The sequence below is a fragment of the Cyprinodon tularosa genome, unplaced genomic scaffold (assembly GCF_016077235.1).
Source record: "Cyprinodon tularosa strain WSP-4 unplaced genomic scaffold, ASM1607723v1 ctg1046, whole genome shotgun sequence".
NCBI lineage: Eukaryota > Metazoa > Chordata > Actinopteri > Cyprinodontiformes > Cyprinodontidae > Cyprinodon > Cyprinodon tularosa.
In genome coordinates, this window is record NW_024037834.1 from 23424 (window position 1) to 40253 (window position 16830).

The 16830-nt window shown below is 36.4% G+C and overlaps 1 protein-coding gene across 2 annotated transcripts in view; it reads right to left on the bottom strand.

Moving 5' to 3' along the window:
* The window catches only part of dtx1 (deltex 1, E3 ubiquitin ligase), a 71785-nt gene that overhangs the window by 21739 nt on the left and 33216 nt on the right, over positions 1–16830 (bottom strand). For both annotated transcript variants that reach the window (XM_038283382.1, XM_038283373.1), the window contains exon 2: positions 9502–10246. In XM_038283382.1, the coding sequence (XP_038139310.1) occupies positions 9502–10246 (745 nt within the window). The remainder of the gene's footprint in view (positions 1–9501; positions 10247–16830) is intronic.

Here is a 16830-nt window from a genome sequence, read left to right on the forward strand (position 1 = left end):
AACTGTATTAGCATCCCCTTTTTTACATTATTTATTAATACATTTTTTTATATTTTACATAAATCTGAAACAATATTCTGAGTTTGATTACAGATATCTCCAAACCTTTTTTCTTTTCAGGATTTTCAGGAACTTCTTTCAGGATTATTTCTGCACTGCTTATATCTCCCAACTTGCTCTGTATGCTGTTTGTACTTCCCCTAACGAAAAAATATGGTGGCTACTGTCTTAATTTTGTTTCTCATTGCATTTGGGCTTGTATCCATCTTTAAAACCCTATCTTTTGAACCCTAGCCATAATAAAAATACAGATGAATTTATTGAAATGATATATAGTCTCGGGTTTTATCCGATGATCACAAAACCTACCAGGATTACCCAGCACAGTTCAACATTAATAGATAATATTTTTTACAATGATTCGGAAGACACTACTATGAGTGGTTTACTCGTATGTGACATAACTGACCACCTACCAGTTTTTGCAGCAATAGATGGTGAGAATGTTATAGAGCAAAATGAATATTGTATATATATAAGAAAAAAAATCAGAACAATTAATTGCAGACTTAAGAGAGGATTTACTAAGACAAAATTGGAGTGAGGTTTATGAAGAAGAAAACGTAGATAATGCATATAGCATATTTCTTAATAAATTCAGTATGTTGTATGACAAGCATTGCCCATTAAAAAGAATAACTATGAAAATAAATAAAAAAGAAAATGTATGGATGTCAAAGGGGCTTATTAATGCTTGCAAAAAGAAAAATGTGCTATATAAGGAATATATTAAGGCGAAAACAATCGATGCTGAAAACAGGTATAAAAAATATAAAAATAAACTCACAAGTATTCTAAGAAGCTGCAGAAAAAAATATTTTAGCTCCAAATTGGAAAAGAACAAGGATAACACAAAAGGATTATGGGCAGTTTTAAATACAATTATTAAAAAAGGGAAGAAAGCACATTCTTATCCAAATTACTTTATCCATGAGAATACAACAATAACTGATACTAAATGTATTGCTAATGAATTTAACAAGTTTTTTGTAAATGTGGGTTCCACTTTGGCGGATGAAATCAAAGATGATGATGAGACAGAAGCTGAAGCTATTAAAAATGTGGAAATAAATAAAAATTCAATGTTTTTGAATGCAATAGAAGAGGAAGAGATATTAAAAATTGTGCATGAACTTAAGCCAAAAACCTCTGCAGATTCTAATAATATTGACATGGAATCTATAAAAAATTGATAAGAGTAATTGTAAAACCACTGAGGTATGTGTTTAATTTATCCTTCCAAACTGGAGTATTTCCACAAGAAATGAAAACTGCCAAAGTGGTTCCACTATATAAAGCTGGCGAAAAAAATTGTTTTACAAATTACCGTCCTGTGAGCATTTTATCACAATTTTCAAAGATCTTGGAGAAGTTATTTATTAAAAGATTGAATAGTTTCATTGACAAACATGATCTATTAGCAGAGAGTCAGTATGGTTTTAGGGTAGGTAGATCTACATCATTAGCTCTACTTGATTTGGTAGAAGAAATTACAGAATGTGTGGATAATAAGAAATGTGCCATAGGTGTATTTTTGGATTTTAGTAAAGCATTTGACACCATTAAACATAACTTACTCATCAAAAAAATGGAGCGATATGGAATTAGAGGCATAGTGTTATCATGGATTAAAAGCTATATGGATCACAGAAAGCAGTTTGTTCAATTAAATGAAATAAGATCAGACCTACTAGAAATAAAGAGTGGGGTACCGCAAGGCTCGGTGCTGGGACCGATTTTGTTTTTAATGTATACAAATGACTTGAACAACATCCTGAACATGAAAATTGTATCATTTGCAGATGATACAAATGTATTTGCATCTGGTGAAAATCTTAAACAGATACTTGCATTAGTCACACAAGAATTAATGAAAATAAAGAGATGGTGTAATATAAATAAACTATCGTTAAATTTGAAAAAAACTAAGTTCATGATATTTGGAAACATTTAAAAAAGTAGTGAAATAAAGTTAAGTATTGATGATGTACAATTAGGATTAGTTGATGAAATAAAATTTTTAGGTGTCATTTTAGATAATAAAATTAGTTGGAAGGGACATATACAGCACATCCGGTCAAAGCTGGCCAGATGTTTGGCTGTTATAAATAAAGCCCGGCATCTTCTGACCAAACAAGCTTTAAACACATTAGATTTCTCATTGTTTCAGCCCTATTTAACCTATTGTGTTGAAGTGTGGGGCCACACTTACAAAACAAACATTCAACCACTGATTATTATGCAGAAGAAAGCAATACGAGTAACGAATAACAAACATTATAGAGATCACACTCACTGCTTATTCCTAGATTCAAGAGTTCTTAAATTTGTAGACCTGATCGATTTCAAAACTGCTCAAATTCTTTATAAAGCAAGAAATAAATTACTTCCTGCACACATACAAAAATTGTTTACAGATAGAGATGGAAAATATAATCTAAGAGGAAAATTACATTTCAAAACTAAGTGTGTTCGAACAACAAAAAGAACCTTCAGTTTATCAGTTAGTGGAGTGAAGCTCTGGAACAGCTTGCCTGAAAACATTAAACATTGTAAAAGCATCCAGCAATTCAAAAAACAATATAAGAAAAGTATTTTTGATGAATACAAAAAAGAATAATACACAAAAAGTTATACTGTTTGTCTTACTGTAATCGTCCTTTACCACCATGACTTATGTAACTGAGGGGTAGGGTTTAATAAGCTTATGCTTCATCCTGCTCCTTTTTGAAACATACTGTATGTTTAGGTAGCATTCTATGCAAACATTGTAAAATCATGTCATGTTTCAAAATAAATGAAATGAAATGAAAAATGAAAAAAAAAAAAAAAAAGAAAAAAAAAAAAGAATACAAGTAAAAAGGTGCACCTTGGCTGAAAAGCACTTATCCAAGTGAAGAGGGATTTATAACAGTTAAGAGAACTTATAAAATGAGGAGAAATTACTTTGCAAAGAGAGAATGAACATCTTCTGTGTCATCACCTTTTTCTAATGTACCTTTTTATTTTCTCTTCGGGGTTAAAACTACAGTATAACCTACTCTCAGGAAATGGAAGATATTTCAGTAACAGTTAAAAGTACAGGTCTTTGAGCATGGGATCATTGTTGAGTTAGCTTTTTTGCCTCACTTTACCGATTTTGAATGGAGTTTCAAACAGGCGGGTCTAAAATGCATCACTGCTTGATTTAAAATGAAAGTTTGTCACAAAGGATGGATTAAAATAAAGGAAAGTTTTCAACAAAAAAAAAAAACAAGCCAATGAACCAAAATGTATTGTTATAATTTGCTGTACAAGTTGCTTAGATTTGAACAGATTGTTGAATTAAATCAAGTCTAGTTCTTATCCATTTTTAGTTTTAAAAATAAATCCTTTAAGAATCCCATTTAAAATGCACCTAATAAATCCAAATCTAACAATTCCCACACTTAATGATCAAAAGGCTGTTTGACTGCGTACGATACCACGCATCATGTTGTGAACAGGCGCAGAGCTTTAGCGTTTCCTCTGTAATTATGCTGCTGTGGCATTTCAGGGAACGTTGGGTAAACCACATAAAACCTTTTCACCATTGTATTTTTTAAGCTGCTAAAACAACTTACTTCACTTCCTGACTTGTATTCACCTCTGATTTTCTGTCACCGCATTCCCACTTTACAGGATCAGAAAATAATGTATCAGTTAGCCCAAAGAGCATTACACAGGATTGTAATTTTAAGGCCTTTTGTTTTGGTGGTCATTCAAAATAAATGCATTTAAATGGCAACGTCAATAGCTTCATTGCTGGTGTTTTAATGTCACATTAATTAAAGTCCCTGGCAGGGGGCAGGGTATATAGGTCGTTTTCTCTGTTCTTTACAGTGTGGTCCGTTCTCTCCTGAGGGATTCTTCAGCTTTCTTTCAGGGTCTAATTGGATTTCATCCTTCATTAGACAAACTGCATTAAGCCAGGTTAAAAAAAAAAATGCTGACAAAGATCTAAAATCCACTCATCTGCTTATCATGCACTATAAAATTATGGATCTAATTTAATCAAATACAGTATTGATGCAGGAAGCAGCAGGTAGAGACAGACCCTTTTTTCTGCAGCAATCAAGTTGGCTGTGCAAAGATGCATGTCACAGTGCAACTCACACAGCGTGAACGAGAGAAACACTGACACCAGCAAATTCAAAATTGCATCAGTTTGGCCCACATAAGCTCTCATGGTTTATTTATTTTCTATAATACTAATTTTCATGCTAGTAGGGAGCATCAGAACAAAGCTCTATGGAAAATAATAATCTGTGCACACATTTGAAGACCTTCAGGTCAGCTTCCAGACAAGCCTTTCTATCTTTAGGACCTCCTGAGCAAAACCAACCTGTTGTTTAATATATATTTTTTTGCTTTTCAGTAAAATTAGAGGCTTTCTCTCTTTGTTGTGCTTATTTTCTCATCAAAAGAACAAAGCTGACACAGAACCTGAATCTGTTAAACAAAAGAGGAAGTGGTTTGCCCTAAGTGATAAGTGAAAAAAACAAACAAAAAAAACAAACAAAAAACAGATCGTGTGAACCAGCTTGACTGCTCATGCTACCACAAAGCAACCGATTTCTGCTGTTTTTGCTTTTCTTTTTTCTGTTAAACTTCAACGTTTAAAAGTAACACAAGCCTGTCTGAAACCAATAACCTGTTTGACAACATGAAGTAGGGCGAAATATCTAAAAACAAAAACAGTCCATCATGTTCACAGGCCTGATAATCAAATACACACCTTGTTTTGTTTGTTTATTAATGGGATCCTCATGAGCGCAACAAGCTGTCACTATTCTTCCTGGAGTCCGAAAACAGAAAAAAATTTGAATAAAAATACGGATAAAAACTTGTGATCGAGCATTGTTTACAATTTTATAAAAAAAAATTCCACTTTCAAAGAATTAAAGCACTTTTTATACATTTTCTATTTTCTTTGACGCTCATTCCATTGTAATACAGAATTGAATATTTTGGTTTTTATTTCCTGTACTATTTTGTCTATTAATGTTTTCCATGCATGCATTGCTCTGTACATAAACATGCTCTTAACACTTTTGTTTTTGCTTTTGGTAAATTCAGCTGGAAAAATGTTGGAAATCTTTGGAACGCCAGGGAAAGATGCTGAGTCATTATGTACATATAGAGAGAAAATGGGAAGTTGAAAAAGTACCATTCCATCATCTCCGTCTAAAGCACATTTTGAAGGACCACATCAGAAAACCTTGATGAAACAGCCAAAATTACTGTAGGAAAAAGTTTTTAAGCATGCTTGAGGTGGTTTTCAGCTTTTGCAAATAAAGGGTTAATGCACAAAACAGGAAATGGGAACTATTTTTGTTTAATCAGCTCTGATGAGATTTTACCTCACATGACTGATCAGCTGTTTCTGCTGTCACCAGATATTCCTATTGCACATGTAAAAATGGCTGGAAGCAACATCAAGATGCACCACAGGAAGAACAACTTCCCAACTGTAACACATTCATTAAGACTTTCCTCGATTACTGATCTGTGGTCAGTGCTGGATTGCAGCCTCCAACTCCTGTTTATTAAAGCCAGGTTGAACGACATATAATGAAGTAACGTTTTGCGATTCTTGGTTAATTTGCTTTAGACCAAATAGAAAGACTGCAAATTCGCATATCCTTCTTTTAGAGCTTTAATAATCCACTTAAAATTTCCATTTCAATTGGATGGAAACGGGGCCCCTTAGTGAAAACCTCTGCAGGCCAAAGTGAACAAATGATCATCCCTCGTTTGCCAAAAGAAGGTCTTTCCTGTGAAGGTGTGTATTATGGTACATTTCAGACCTATTTCACAAAACCAACATAAGGAATTAAGTCTGGATTTCTTGGTCCAATTAAGCCAAAACTCCATTGACCCCTTAACCTCTCAAAACCTAAGGGGTCTGTTTGAAAACGACCCGCTTTAAAGCGTTTACAATTAATAACTCAGAACGCATGAAAATTGCACTGGTAAAATGTTTACCAGTATTGACATGTTAGAAATCGTTGGAAAGCTTAGATTCTCCACAATTCATCCACCAAGTTCATTTTATGGAAATAGCGAGCACCAAAGCACAATTAAGAGATATAACAAGATGTCAAAATATACCATGACATGACAAAGCAGCCACAACAAGCAGGCATGTCTTTATTACTGCCGTTCAAAAAATACCTATTTTCGAGAATAAAAAAGACCTATTTTCGAGAATAAAAAACAACTTTGAGTCGTGTTTGAACTGATGCAGCTTAGGCTGTGTTTTACTCACCCCATTTGCATGTATACATTCAGAAACTAGAAGGTGTAAGCTTTGAAATAATGTATCAAACGTAATTTGGGCTTACAGTTACTAAGTTATTTGCTTTTCCATTTGGGTATGCAAAATAGCTGAGAGTTTCCCCAAATGAGGTGGATGTTAAGAGGTTTTAATAACCACAGTCATTCTGTACAGCTAGACTCCTCCCAACCAGACTAACAGCCAGTGTAATTCAATCCCGCCGCCTTATCCGCTCAGTCAGAGGTGCCACTGATCAGAAAACAATGAGTTCTGTCAGTTAATCCGTTATTTTATGTGCAGGTTATGGTATTATTTTTTTTTAACAAACAACACTGAAAACCACAATAAATATTGTTACATAGTCATATACCTTCATTGTTTTACCGCTATCGTAGTAGCCTATACCACTAAGTTTATAATTTCCTACGTTGAGACTGTTCAATGCATTTTGCACATAAATGTTCCAAGTTTGATAGAACAGCTTTATAATATATAATAGACTACTGCTGTGTTGAAGGGGTAAGAGAAATACCTATGTTTAAAATTTTCTCCACAAGTAAATCCACGACCTGTGCAGATGTGTTCTTAAACAAAGAATACAAGGAGTAAAATGATTATTTTTTAAAATTCATTAAGGGTAAAGAATGCATCTTTTATTCCAGTATTAACAGATTCTGAGTCACCACCACTGAAGCATACTTGTCAGACGTTGGCTGTCCAGTTTTAATGGAAACCAATGGGTTTGCACAAACCAGCAGATGGTGCCACCTCTAATATTTGTGCGTGTGAGATTGATTCTTACAGCACCCAACCCCCATCCTCTTTACAACCTCTGACCAGTTGTTTTATGACATGCTGAATAAAAATCAATACGTAAACTGCAGCTGCCACCGTCAGTCATGCCAACATTTATGACAGTGTTCTCTTACAAAAAAAAAAAAAAAATGCATATAAAGATTATTGTAGTCATTTGTTTTAATGAAGATGATATAAAGGTATGTTTAAAAGTAGCACGGCTGCCTTTTTGCTACCAAAGCAGCAAATGTAACTTGTATAAACAAACCACAGTGTGCCAAATACCTTTCCTGCACCCAACAACAGTTAAATTAGGGCGTAGGCGAGTGAAAGAAATCTGATGTTTTAGGTTCTGTGTGGGTTCCCCTGTTATCTGTGTGTAGCACACACTTGTGGGAACGTGCGCTGGGAGTTTGTGTTTCACCCTGTGCCTGCGTGTGATTGCAAGCTCTCATGTCCTGCTGCGCGTATGTTAACCACACTCATCCTGTACGTCGAGCCACTCGCCTGGGAACCGATCTGCTCCGCCTCACGCTCAATACCACCCCCACCCCCATCTGTCTTCTCTCTCTCTCTATCACTGTGGATCTCACTATTTCTGAGCTGTGAGGTGAAGAATTTACATTTCACCTACAACTCTGCACGACTGAGCTTTAAGTAAGTTCTGAAAGTATGTTAGAGATGGAAGCACTCCCTCAGTGTTTAAGTGACCTGAATCAGCCAGCAGAAAGTGAAAGTATTTGAGCCCACAATGTTGACAGGATTTTATTCAGCCAAGAACTTTGTGTACCCCCCCCCCCCCCACACACACACACACACACAAAGAATAAAACTGAGTTAATAATAAGAGAGAGTTTAGTGTTATGGACATTGAATATCAGACATGGCATAAGAAAGTTTTGTTTTTCAATAAATCACAGAGGCTGAAACCAGCACTGAGTAGAGAGCAGCTCCTCTAAGTAATATTACCGAACCTAATATTCAATTTAATTCAACTCAATTTATTTATATACCACCAATTCACAACACATTTCATCTCAAGGCACTTTACAGAGAGAATTCAACCAGATCATCCAGTCAAATTGATTCAAAGTTTTCTATCTAAGGAAAACCTGCAGATTGCATCGACTCATTGACTCGAAAGCAATCCCTCACATCAAGCATGCTTGTAGCTACATCTTAGTTCAGCATTTTAGGGGCAAGTAGATCTTCCTCATTACCTCAAAAAATCAGCTTTGCTTTACATTCCTTTTATGGCTCAAGGTACATTACCTCTGTGGATTGTTTCTAAGCTTTATTTTTTCAAAATAAAAAATTTATAGTAATTTTTATCTTAAATATCAAGTTTTAATGCAACATTGCTAAAAGAAAACAAAATGGAAAAATACAGATTATGAAAATTAGTTCAGGGTAAACCGTAGTCTCTTTTTCTAGTTTCTAAACATGGTTCTGTTGTTATATTTATCATGGCAAACCTACTGCAATATGGCAGATGGCAATGTATCAGTTTTTTCAGGCATTTAGTCAAAAGGCGCTTCTATTTCTCAATGTTTTGGTTCATTGTGATGGGAAAAAAAATGGGATCAGGGATGAGTACCTCTTAGAACGTGAACAAACATCCTTTTACTTGATTCTTTCTCTCTGAACTGCACTGAGGTCAGCACCATGCTGGCGCTCTGATTTTCCCTTGATCCATTATTCATTCTTCCCCACTGGAGCTCTGCCTTCATGGCAAACAGGCTTCCAAAGCTACACCAGAGCCTTCTTCACACTTTACCCATCAGACAGTTTGTGTACATCCCCAACAAAACAATGGACCATCAAACAAAGATGCTAATAAAAACACACTGACATTCTCCTCCACAACATGCAGTGTCAGACTCCTTAGCTTCCAAGCGACTTAACAACCAGAGCGGACCCTGATAGCAACAAATTAGTTCAAAGCAGAATGATCTAGAAAAGCTGCAGTATTTCACGCCTACTGGGGCCAACATAAGCTCATTATGGAGCAGACACACACGCAGGCAAGGGGAGGAAGGACTCTGGCGTACAGAAAACACGACTAAGCTGAAGGTTTTTTTATTCTTCTACAGATCCATTGATCAGCATGTAAAAGAATGGTCATAAATCAGCAGAGGAGGAAGAGAAAAGAATAAGAGAACTACAGAAGAATCTGACAGATTCAGCGTAAAGCTTTGTGAGGCAAACATGCTTTTCATTTTTTTTATTTTTTTTATATCCAATCAATGTTCAAGTTTTGCCGAGGTTCAGCTGAATCTGAGCTTTGTGCTGAGGCAGTAAGACATACTTTAGATGATCTGAACAAGTGAACAAGCAAACATCATTACCCGGGTGGGATGGCTCCTCGAGTGGTCCCCATGGAAATTCGCTGGGTACCTGGCCGGTTCAGATTGTTCTGTCCATTGATGGTGAGCGCGTGGTGACCGTGGGAGGATGAAAGTGATGGCATTACCGGAGAACAGGGGAAGTTGGCAGAAAGCGGCGACTGCACCTGTTCAGCTTTAGGCTGCCCATTTCCCACACTTATGTTATTGTGGTTGGTGCCTGAAGAGCCGGACGTTGGGGACCACAGGGAGGTTCCAGCAAAGGTGTTGCTCTGCCGCACTCCGCTAAGGGTTCCCGTGGTGCCTGAGTTGCCAGTCGTTCCTCCATAGAGCTTTCGCCGCTGAGAGGCTAAAATGGCATTAGAGGCCGCTCTTGTACTGTTCACCAAGATGCACTGCTGGCATGAACAAGGTTGACCAGAGCTTGCGCCCACAGGCCATGACTGGGACTTGGGAATGGAGCCCATGATGAGTGGGTACGCAAGGTCCATTCGTCTACGAAGGCGCCGCTTGCGCTGACTCTGCCGGTTGGTCTGGCACATGCTATTGAAATCGATGAGGTAGCAGAAGCCCAAAGAGGTCAGGTCCAGCCAAGGGTGCTGCTTCTCATAGGCGTTCTGGATGGTCACACAGATCTCCATGTCATACGGTGTCCATGAGCCATTGTCGTTCTCCCACTCCCAAACCACACCTTTCCCTGGGGCTGATGACGGGTCGTAAAAGTTCCTCTGCACAGGCCTCATGGTGCCTACAGGGAAAGAACAGCAAGAAATACAGTATGAAAAGCTTGCTTAACTGTTAAATATAAAGGTTAAGACTGTCGCTTTAACATTTCAGTTTTTAGTTATTTACTTCTTCAATTAACGTGCTTCTCTGAAAGGTGATGCTGTTTCATTGTTTATTTTTCTTTTGAAACAATGTGAGGGGAGTGTCAGGGTTCAGCTGGAGTACAGGTAGAGAGAAGATCCGCTTGTCACATATTTTGTTTTGGTCTACAGATGGTGTACAATTACCTCCCTATTTATAAAATGTTGTGTTTTACTCAACTAAAGCAGATTTAAAAAAATATGAATGTTTAGAGCACACCATACACTGAAGGAACAGAGGGCCAACATTTGTCTGCTGCCCCGAGGGGAGTTCTATTAGTGGTGGACAAACTGATTAAATTCTTTACTCTCATAAAGCTGCCACTTCATGTATAAGTGTGAGCGTGGCCTTAGAGAAAAATAGACGTCATAACTGAAATCCCAACACCACAAATTTGCACTTTTTTCTGCATCACGTCACTGTGGAAGGGGACTTTGGGACGGGGCGGCTTTGTACCCCTGCCGATGGGCACTCACTCCCACCTCCATTATAACACAATTACCATAGTCCCACAGGAAATCAGGATACCTCAGCCTATCCATCTACGCACCACACATGAGCAAAGGTATTCAGGCAATCCTGCAGAAAGAGTCACCTCTTTCCTCCACTGGTTAATTTAACAGCTAAATGCACAGTCCTGCACAAGGGGAGAGTCTCAGCAGTAATGGAGTAACGAGAGTGTTTTTGCAGAAAGAATTAGTTTATGCCTAACATGGGTGAAGGAGGGCAGCGGCACACCACATCAGCAGAAACACTGACTCTGACCTTGACTGGGTCCCAGTCTGTTGCAAAAAAATTTCGGTTTCCTGGCTAATTTCAGTCTGAGCTGTGTGCTCACAGATGACTAGTCAGCCAGCTGCCTGCATCTCTCACAGCTTCAACAAGTCATCCATGTACAAATATCTAGGCGAGCAGCACCAATGCATGAACATCACTTACTGTTTTATTTTCTTTTTCTCAGAAGAAAAGCAAAATTAACAATCCCCTGTAAAACATTTCAAACTGACCCCCCCAAAAATAATAACTTAAAAGTCACGGCCTACTGTCTGTAGAAGAGGAAGGCTCTGTAATGTTCCTGTTCCTCTCTGTGGCTTTTTTTTTTTACAGATGTATTGCATGCAAAATGGCAAGTATGGCTGTGAGCTTGTAGCAAAAACAAAGAGCTGAACAGGTGTTGTGCAAATGTCCTTAATAAGAGAACAGGTGCAGGTGTTTATTCCCCGAGACAATGACAGATTTAATCATTTTGAAATTCTGTTTAGGCTTCAGCTCAACTAAAAGAAATGCATAATATCCACATGACCATATTATGTGGTTGATTTATAATGTGCAACATTTTCTCTGTGCTCTTAAAAACAGGAAGCAAAGAGCTTTGGTTTGCATCTACGTACTTAAATATATAAATTCAAGGATTTTAAAGAAGTATTTGCACCACTCTGTCTGTCACGGTTCCTAAATGATTAAGCAAAGAAATTAAAAAGTTAGAAGTGGGGCATATTTTAAATTATGGATTGTCTCTGTTTCAAGAGACATGGTCAAAACCTTACATCCTCAAAAGTCAAAATCTGGCTAAATATTTGAACACTGGTCCTGTGTAAACCAGTAGACCTATTTTTAATTAACTGGTTTACCGGCACAAGCCAATTACTTCAGGATAGGTGATAAATCTTGAGCTTTTTTCCAGTGAAAGATTAGTGCAAATTCTTGTCACACGAAGCAGCATAATTGCAGATCCTTCCCTTCCAACAACTGCTCCTAACAAGCTCAATATATTGATCACATCCCTGCTCTTATATATCAGCATTTTCATTTGTGTTGTAGTCTTTTGATGTTTTTTGTTCAACACACACTTATACCTGCACATCCTTCTCAGTTGCACATTTTATTCGATTCACGTATGACAGGGTCAATCAATTTAAAGTCTTTTTTTTTCTAACTTTAAACTTTTCCAGTAATTTCTACCGATAGACCAGAATTTACCCATTGTGTTACAGGTTATTGTTTTTTGATTGATTGCCCTCAACATCCTTAACTTTGCACCATTGGTGATTGTCCGATGATTTGCTGTTGAAGGCAATTTAATGGTTGCAGAGTTTCTTAAATCCTTGAACTTTTTATTTTCGATAACATTTTTATATCAACACATACATATGTCAACCCTTATCACATCTCACAATTCACATCTTAATTTCTGATTTTTATAGATCATTTTAGACCTTTCACTTACATCAGGCATACAGGCTGTCTATTCCAGCTCCGCTAACAGTTATCCAGGGGTTATTGATGGAAAAAATAACAAAAAGAAACCCCAAAAACGACAAATAAAGATACATTTCCTTCAGATAGACATTAGCCCCATTAAGAATCCTTTTTTTTTTTTTTTTTTTTTTACAAACTTTATTAGTCAACCTTTTCTTAATCCAGTAAATACTGTTTTTTCCCAGTTTGTTTTAAATTTACCTAGACCTATTGAGAATTATTAGGTGCAGTGCTAAAAAGACAGGTTCTACTGAAAACCAACAACTTTGCAAAGAGGAAAAATCTGAGCCATAAGTGTTTAGCTGTTATTATACAATCAGATTTTTTTTTTTTTGCCTTGTTTTGGCAAATATTATGAAACTGCAAATGGTCCCCAGGCAGGACTTTGGACACCTCCTCTGCTCTAGGACATCCAGTTTTCTTCTCTTTAAATTGGTCTGTGTGCTTTAAGTTACTAAAAATTCTTCCACCTCTTTTGGACTATGAATAAGAAAAAGCAAACTTGAAGAGAGCGGCTCTCATTGTGATCAGAACTGCCAAATAATGATTGATATTAATTATAAAGATTATACAAAGGTCTTACATAATGCTTCTGACAAATGATGAGGGAAAGACGTTTGGCTACACACGGCTTGGCAGCCAATCAGGAGCCCAAAATGTCATAGAAAATAGTTAATTTAGAAAATATTACACTTGTTACAGTTTATTTATTTAAAAAATACAAAGTTTACAACACATTGATCTATACAGTGAACTCAGTGTGGTGGAAAAATAAGCTGACAAAGGAAAGCAGAGCCACTGTATATTAAACACAAGCTTAACCACATCTTCCTATGATTGTTATTTTGGTTATATCCTTTGCCTCTCCCCAACACAAATAAATATATTTTTGATTTTTTTTTTTCCTGCACAAGAAAGAAGCAAAAACAAAATCCTGCAAATTTGTTTTATTCTTTGTTAGAGAGAGAAACATCTAGCAGTACCTTTCAGCCCTTTAGATCACTGGCTGTTTAAACAGCCATACCTGTGGAGCACTGATTAAACATATCCAGCAGTTGTACAAACACTCCAGGGCTTAGATATAAATTCATTAATCAGGCATGAAAACTATTAAAAGGCAGCAGGAGACTTCACCTGTATTCTAATAAAACAAAAAGTATGTGAAAGAATGAAAGACTAGAGAGGGAGTCCACAAATAATAAGCAGGCAGAGCTTTGGGTGGAGGATCAAATTATATAAAATCATAAATGATCAATATGTGTTGATGACAGGCATGACGATTCCAGTTGTGCTAATTCAACGATTGCCCATTGTGGTTCTTGTTATTCCCTTTTTTGAACAAGGTCTACTTTTCATCTTTTATCTTCATATATGGTTTAGCTTGAAAACATTTATTTTATGCAGCACCAAAATGTTGTTGTTATTACAGTCTGACGGTTAGAACCAAGCAAAAACATTTATTAAATGTCAGCTATATTTTACTTTAATCAACATTGACTTTTAGCCACTATGGACCACTAGACTAATAACTTTAGTGCCCCTGAAATTGAAGCAGTCTCCCTCCATGTTTTGGAATCTGATAGCAGACCACTTTGGACAAGCAGATTGAGAAGTCATTGAGTTCCTTGTAAAGACAAGGCTACATTCACCCCTCTAGATTACATCTTACATCAGATACCCAAAAATATACCTGATCAAGTGCTATTTTCATTTTGTTGCTTAACAAGAACTTTAAGCTTAGATTTGTCTCATGTTTACCGGGAGAACAGACTGTTGTAAAACCAATGCTCTAGGTCATATAACTCAGTAAAAAATCTTATCTGACTCTTTGAAGTTAGAGAGGCAAGTTTTTAAGAAGAACAGCCTGCACTGAGCATTGATAGAAATGATGTTATACCTCAAACTAAGCAAATACTTGGGTCACAAGCTATGTGATATAGCTTTAAAGGGCATTGCTAATACTTTCTCAATCAAAGTAATTAATTTGCAAAACATTATACATCCACAAAACATCTAGCGAGCTCCAGAGTAAAGGTATTAATTTTATTGAAAAAACTAATACAGTAACTAGACAAATGTCATTGACAGATTGAAGGGCCAAAACATAGAAAAATGTACTTCCAGTTGGAATGCTAATGTTGGTACTAAAGGATTCCGCACCAGTAGAAATATTTATAAAATGTTGAATCTACTTCTACTAAGGCTGAAGTAGATTAAATAATACTACTCCAGCGTTAATATCTAGGTGTTCTTTATTGTATGTCTCGTGCCTTGTGTGTTGGTTGTGCTGTTCTTTTGACATCTCTTTGCAGGGGATGAAGCAGACTGAAAATGTTTTATCATTATTTCCCTTTTATCTCCATTTTCTTTCATCTTTTCTCCTTTTTTTCTGTTTTTCCTCTTCTGTTCTACTTACATTGCAGTGCCCATATAATCTGTAAAACTCCTTGCATAATTATAAGAAAGCAATTTATATGCATGAAACCATTGGAACACTATGGCAATAGCCGTACTGCTCCACTTGTAAAAGTAAAATTTGTTGGGCTCTTTTTGGCATTAAGACAATTATTCTTATTGCCACATTGCCAGACAGGACTCTGTTAGAAAAAAAAAAAGATAAAGGAAGTTGAAGTGACTTGGAGCGCAGGAGTTGCCAGCTACTATTAGTTTCTTGAAACAGCTGAAAAATGGCTTATCTGTGTTACATTTCTCAGATTCAAGCCTAATTACAAAAAAAGAAGCACGAGGGTCAACATTGTTCACCTAACCAAGGATTTGGGTGTTGCTCCCAATTTTAGCAAGCAAAGGGGCTTGCAAGCCATGCAGAGGTTTGGTTCCCCACATCCTTCTGGACATGCAAGATCAATTTTAGCATTAGCATACCTGTCAACAGACTGGCAGAAAGTGCAATTGAAGGGGAAATGAGGAGGTAAACTTGTAGGAATCTTCTTCAAGTCGGAAACATGACAAAAAACAATTTATCAAGTAATTACATAATTTTCCATGTTTGGAAAATTGTGATAAAGTAGTGATTTGGATTTCATTAAAAACACATCTGTTGCAATATTGGTACCATAATCACCTATCTATCAGTTGGTATTGGTAGAAATTTAATGTAGAAAGAAAGAACATACACAAACGACACAGCAACACTGATCGACCATGTCATAAACCACAGAGTGATGCTAAGAGAGGCTGAACTGAGACCTATCTCAGCACATTTACAGAGGCGTCACTCATTTTGACATTCTGTCAAGAATATGAGTAAACCCATTTCTGCCTCCAGTACTGTAATCAGGAACTTTCTACATCAGCACTTTCACCTGTAACATTTTACACGAGGTTGATCTACATGGGATAGAGGACTGAGAAGTGCCAAGGTGAGCAATTCTAATCGTGGTTCACCAGTTAGAAAAGCCTAACTAGTCCCTGGTTAGGCCTTTAAAAGTTTTCTCAAATAATGCCAGTAGAGGCAAATGCATGGAAAAAGAAATATATTTTAGTACTGCCTCTACATATCTCTCATAAATTGATTATGAAGAAAATCAAAGTGTTAAAGAGGATTCAGGTTGATTACAAGAGATCAGAAAGAGCTTATAGTTTTATGATTTCTTTTTCATTAGAGAATTTTTATTACATCAGCATTTATGTTAATTACATGGGAAAACACAATTTTTTTGCAAAATGGTTCTGATGAAATCATCCAATCTGTAAAAGATGATACTTAAAAATGGCTACTGATAAGGAACATTGGCTAATATACAGTTTACATAATGCTACCTTATAGAGTCAGTAATAGGACCTTATATACTTCCTCTAAGTAAAAAATAATTCATAAACATGCATCCACAACTTGGCTGGTCATTGCTCTTGAAACATTTTCAGTGTGATAAGTGCAAACTTAAAAATGCAATCATGCGATTGTGATGATGTGTTAGGAGAAAGAGTTTTTAAGCAGCTAACATGAAGGCTGAACTAAATACAGCTGTTTACACTTTCAAAAGTCTTTGATAATCTTACAAAATTCACATCTAAGACGTAAAGGTCTGCATTCTATAGGTAAGAAAGTGCAAATTTAACAAATCCCAAAAGTGAGAGTTAAGACGTACTCGGATGTATCTATTGTCATGTTTATGTAACCCAGGCATAAAAAACCTGGTTTAACTAATAGATTCGATTTATGTTAAATGATTTCTCCATAAAAAT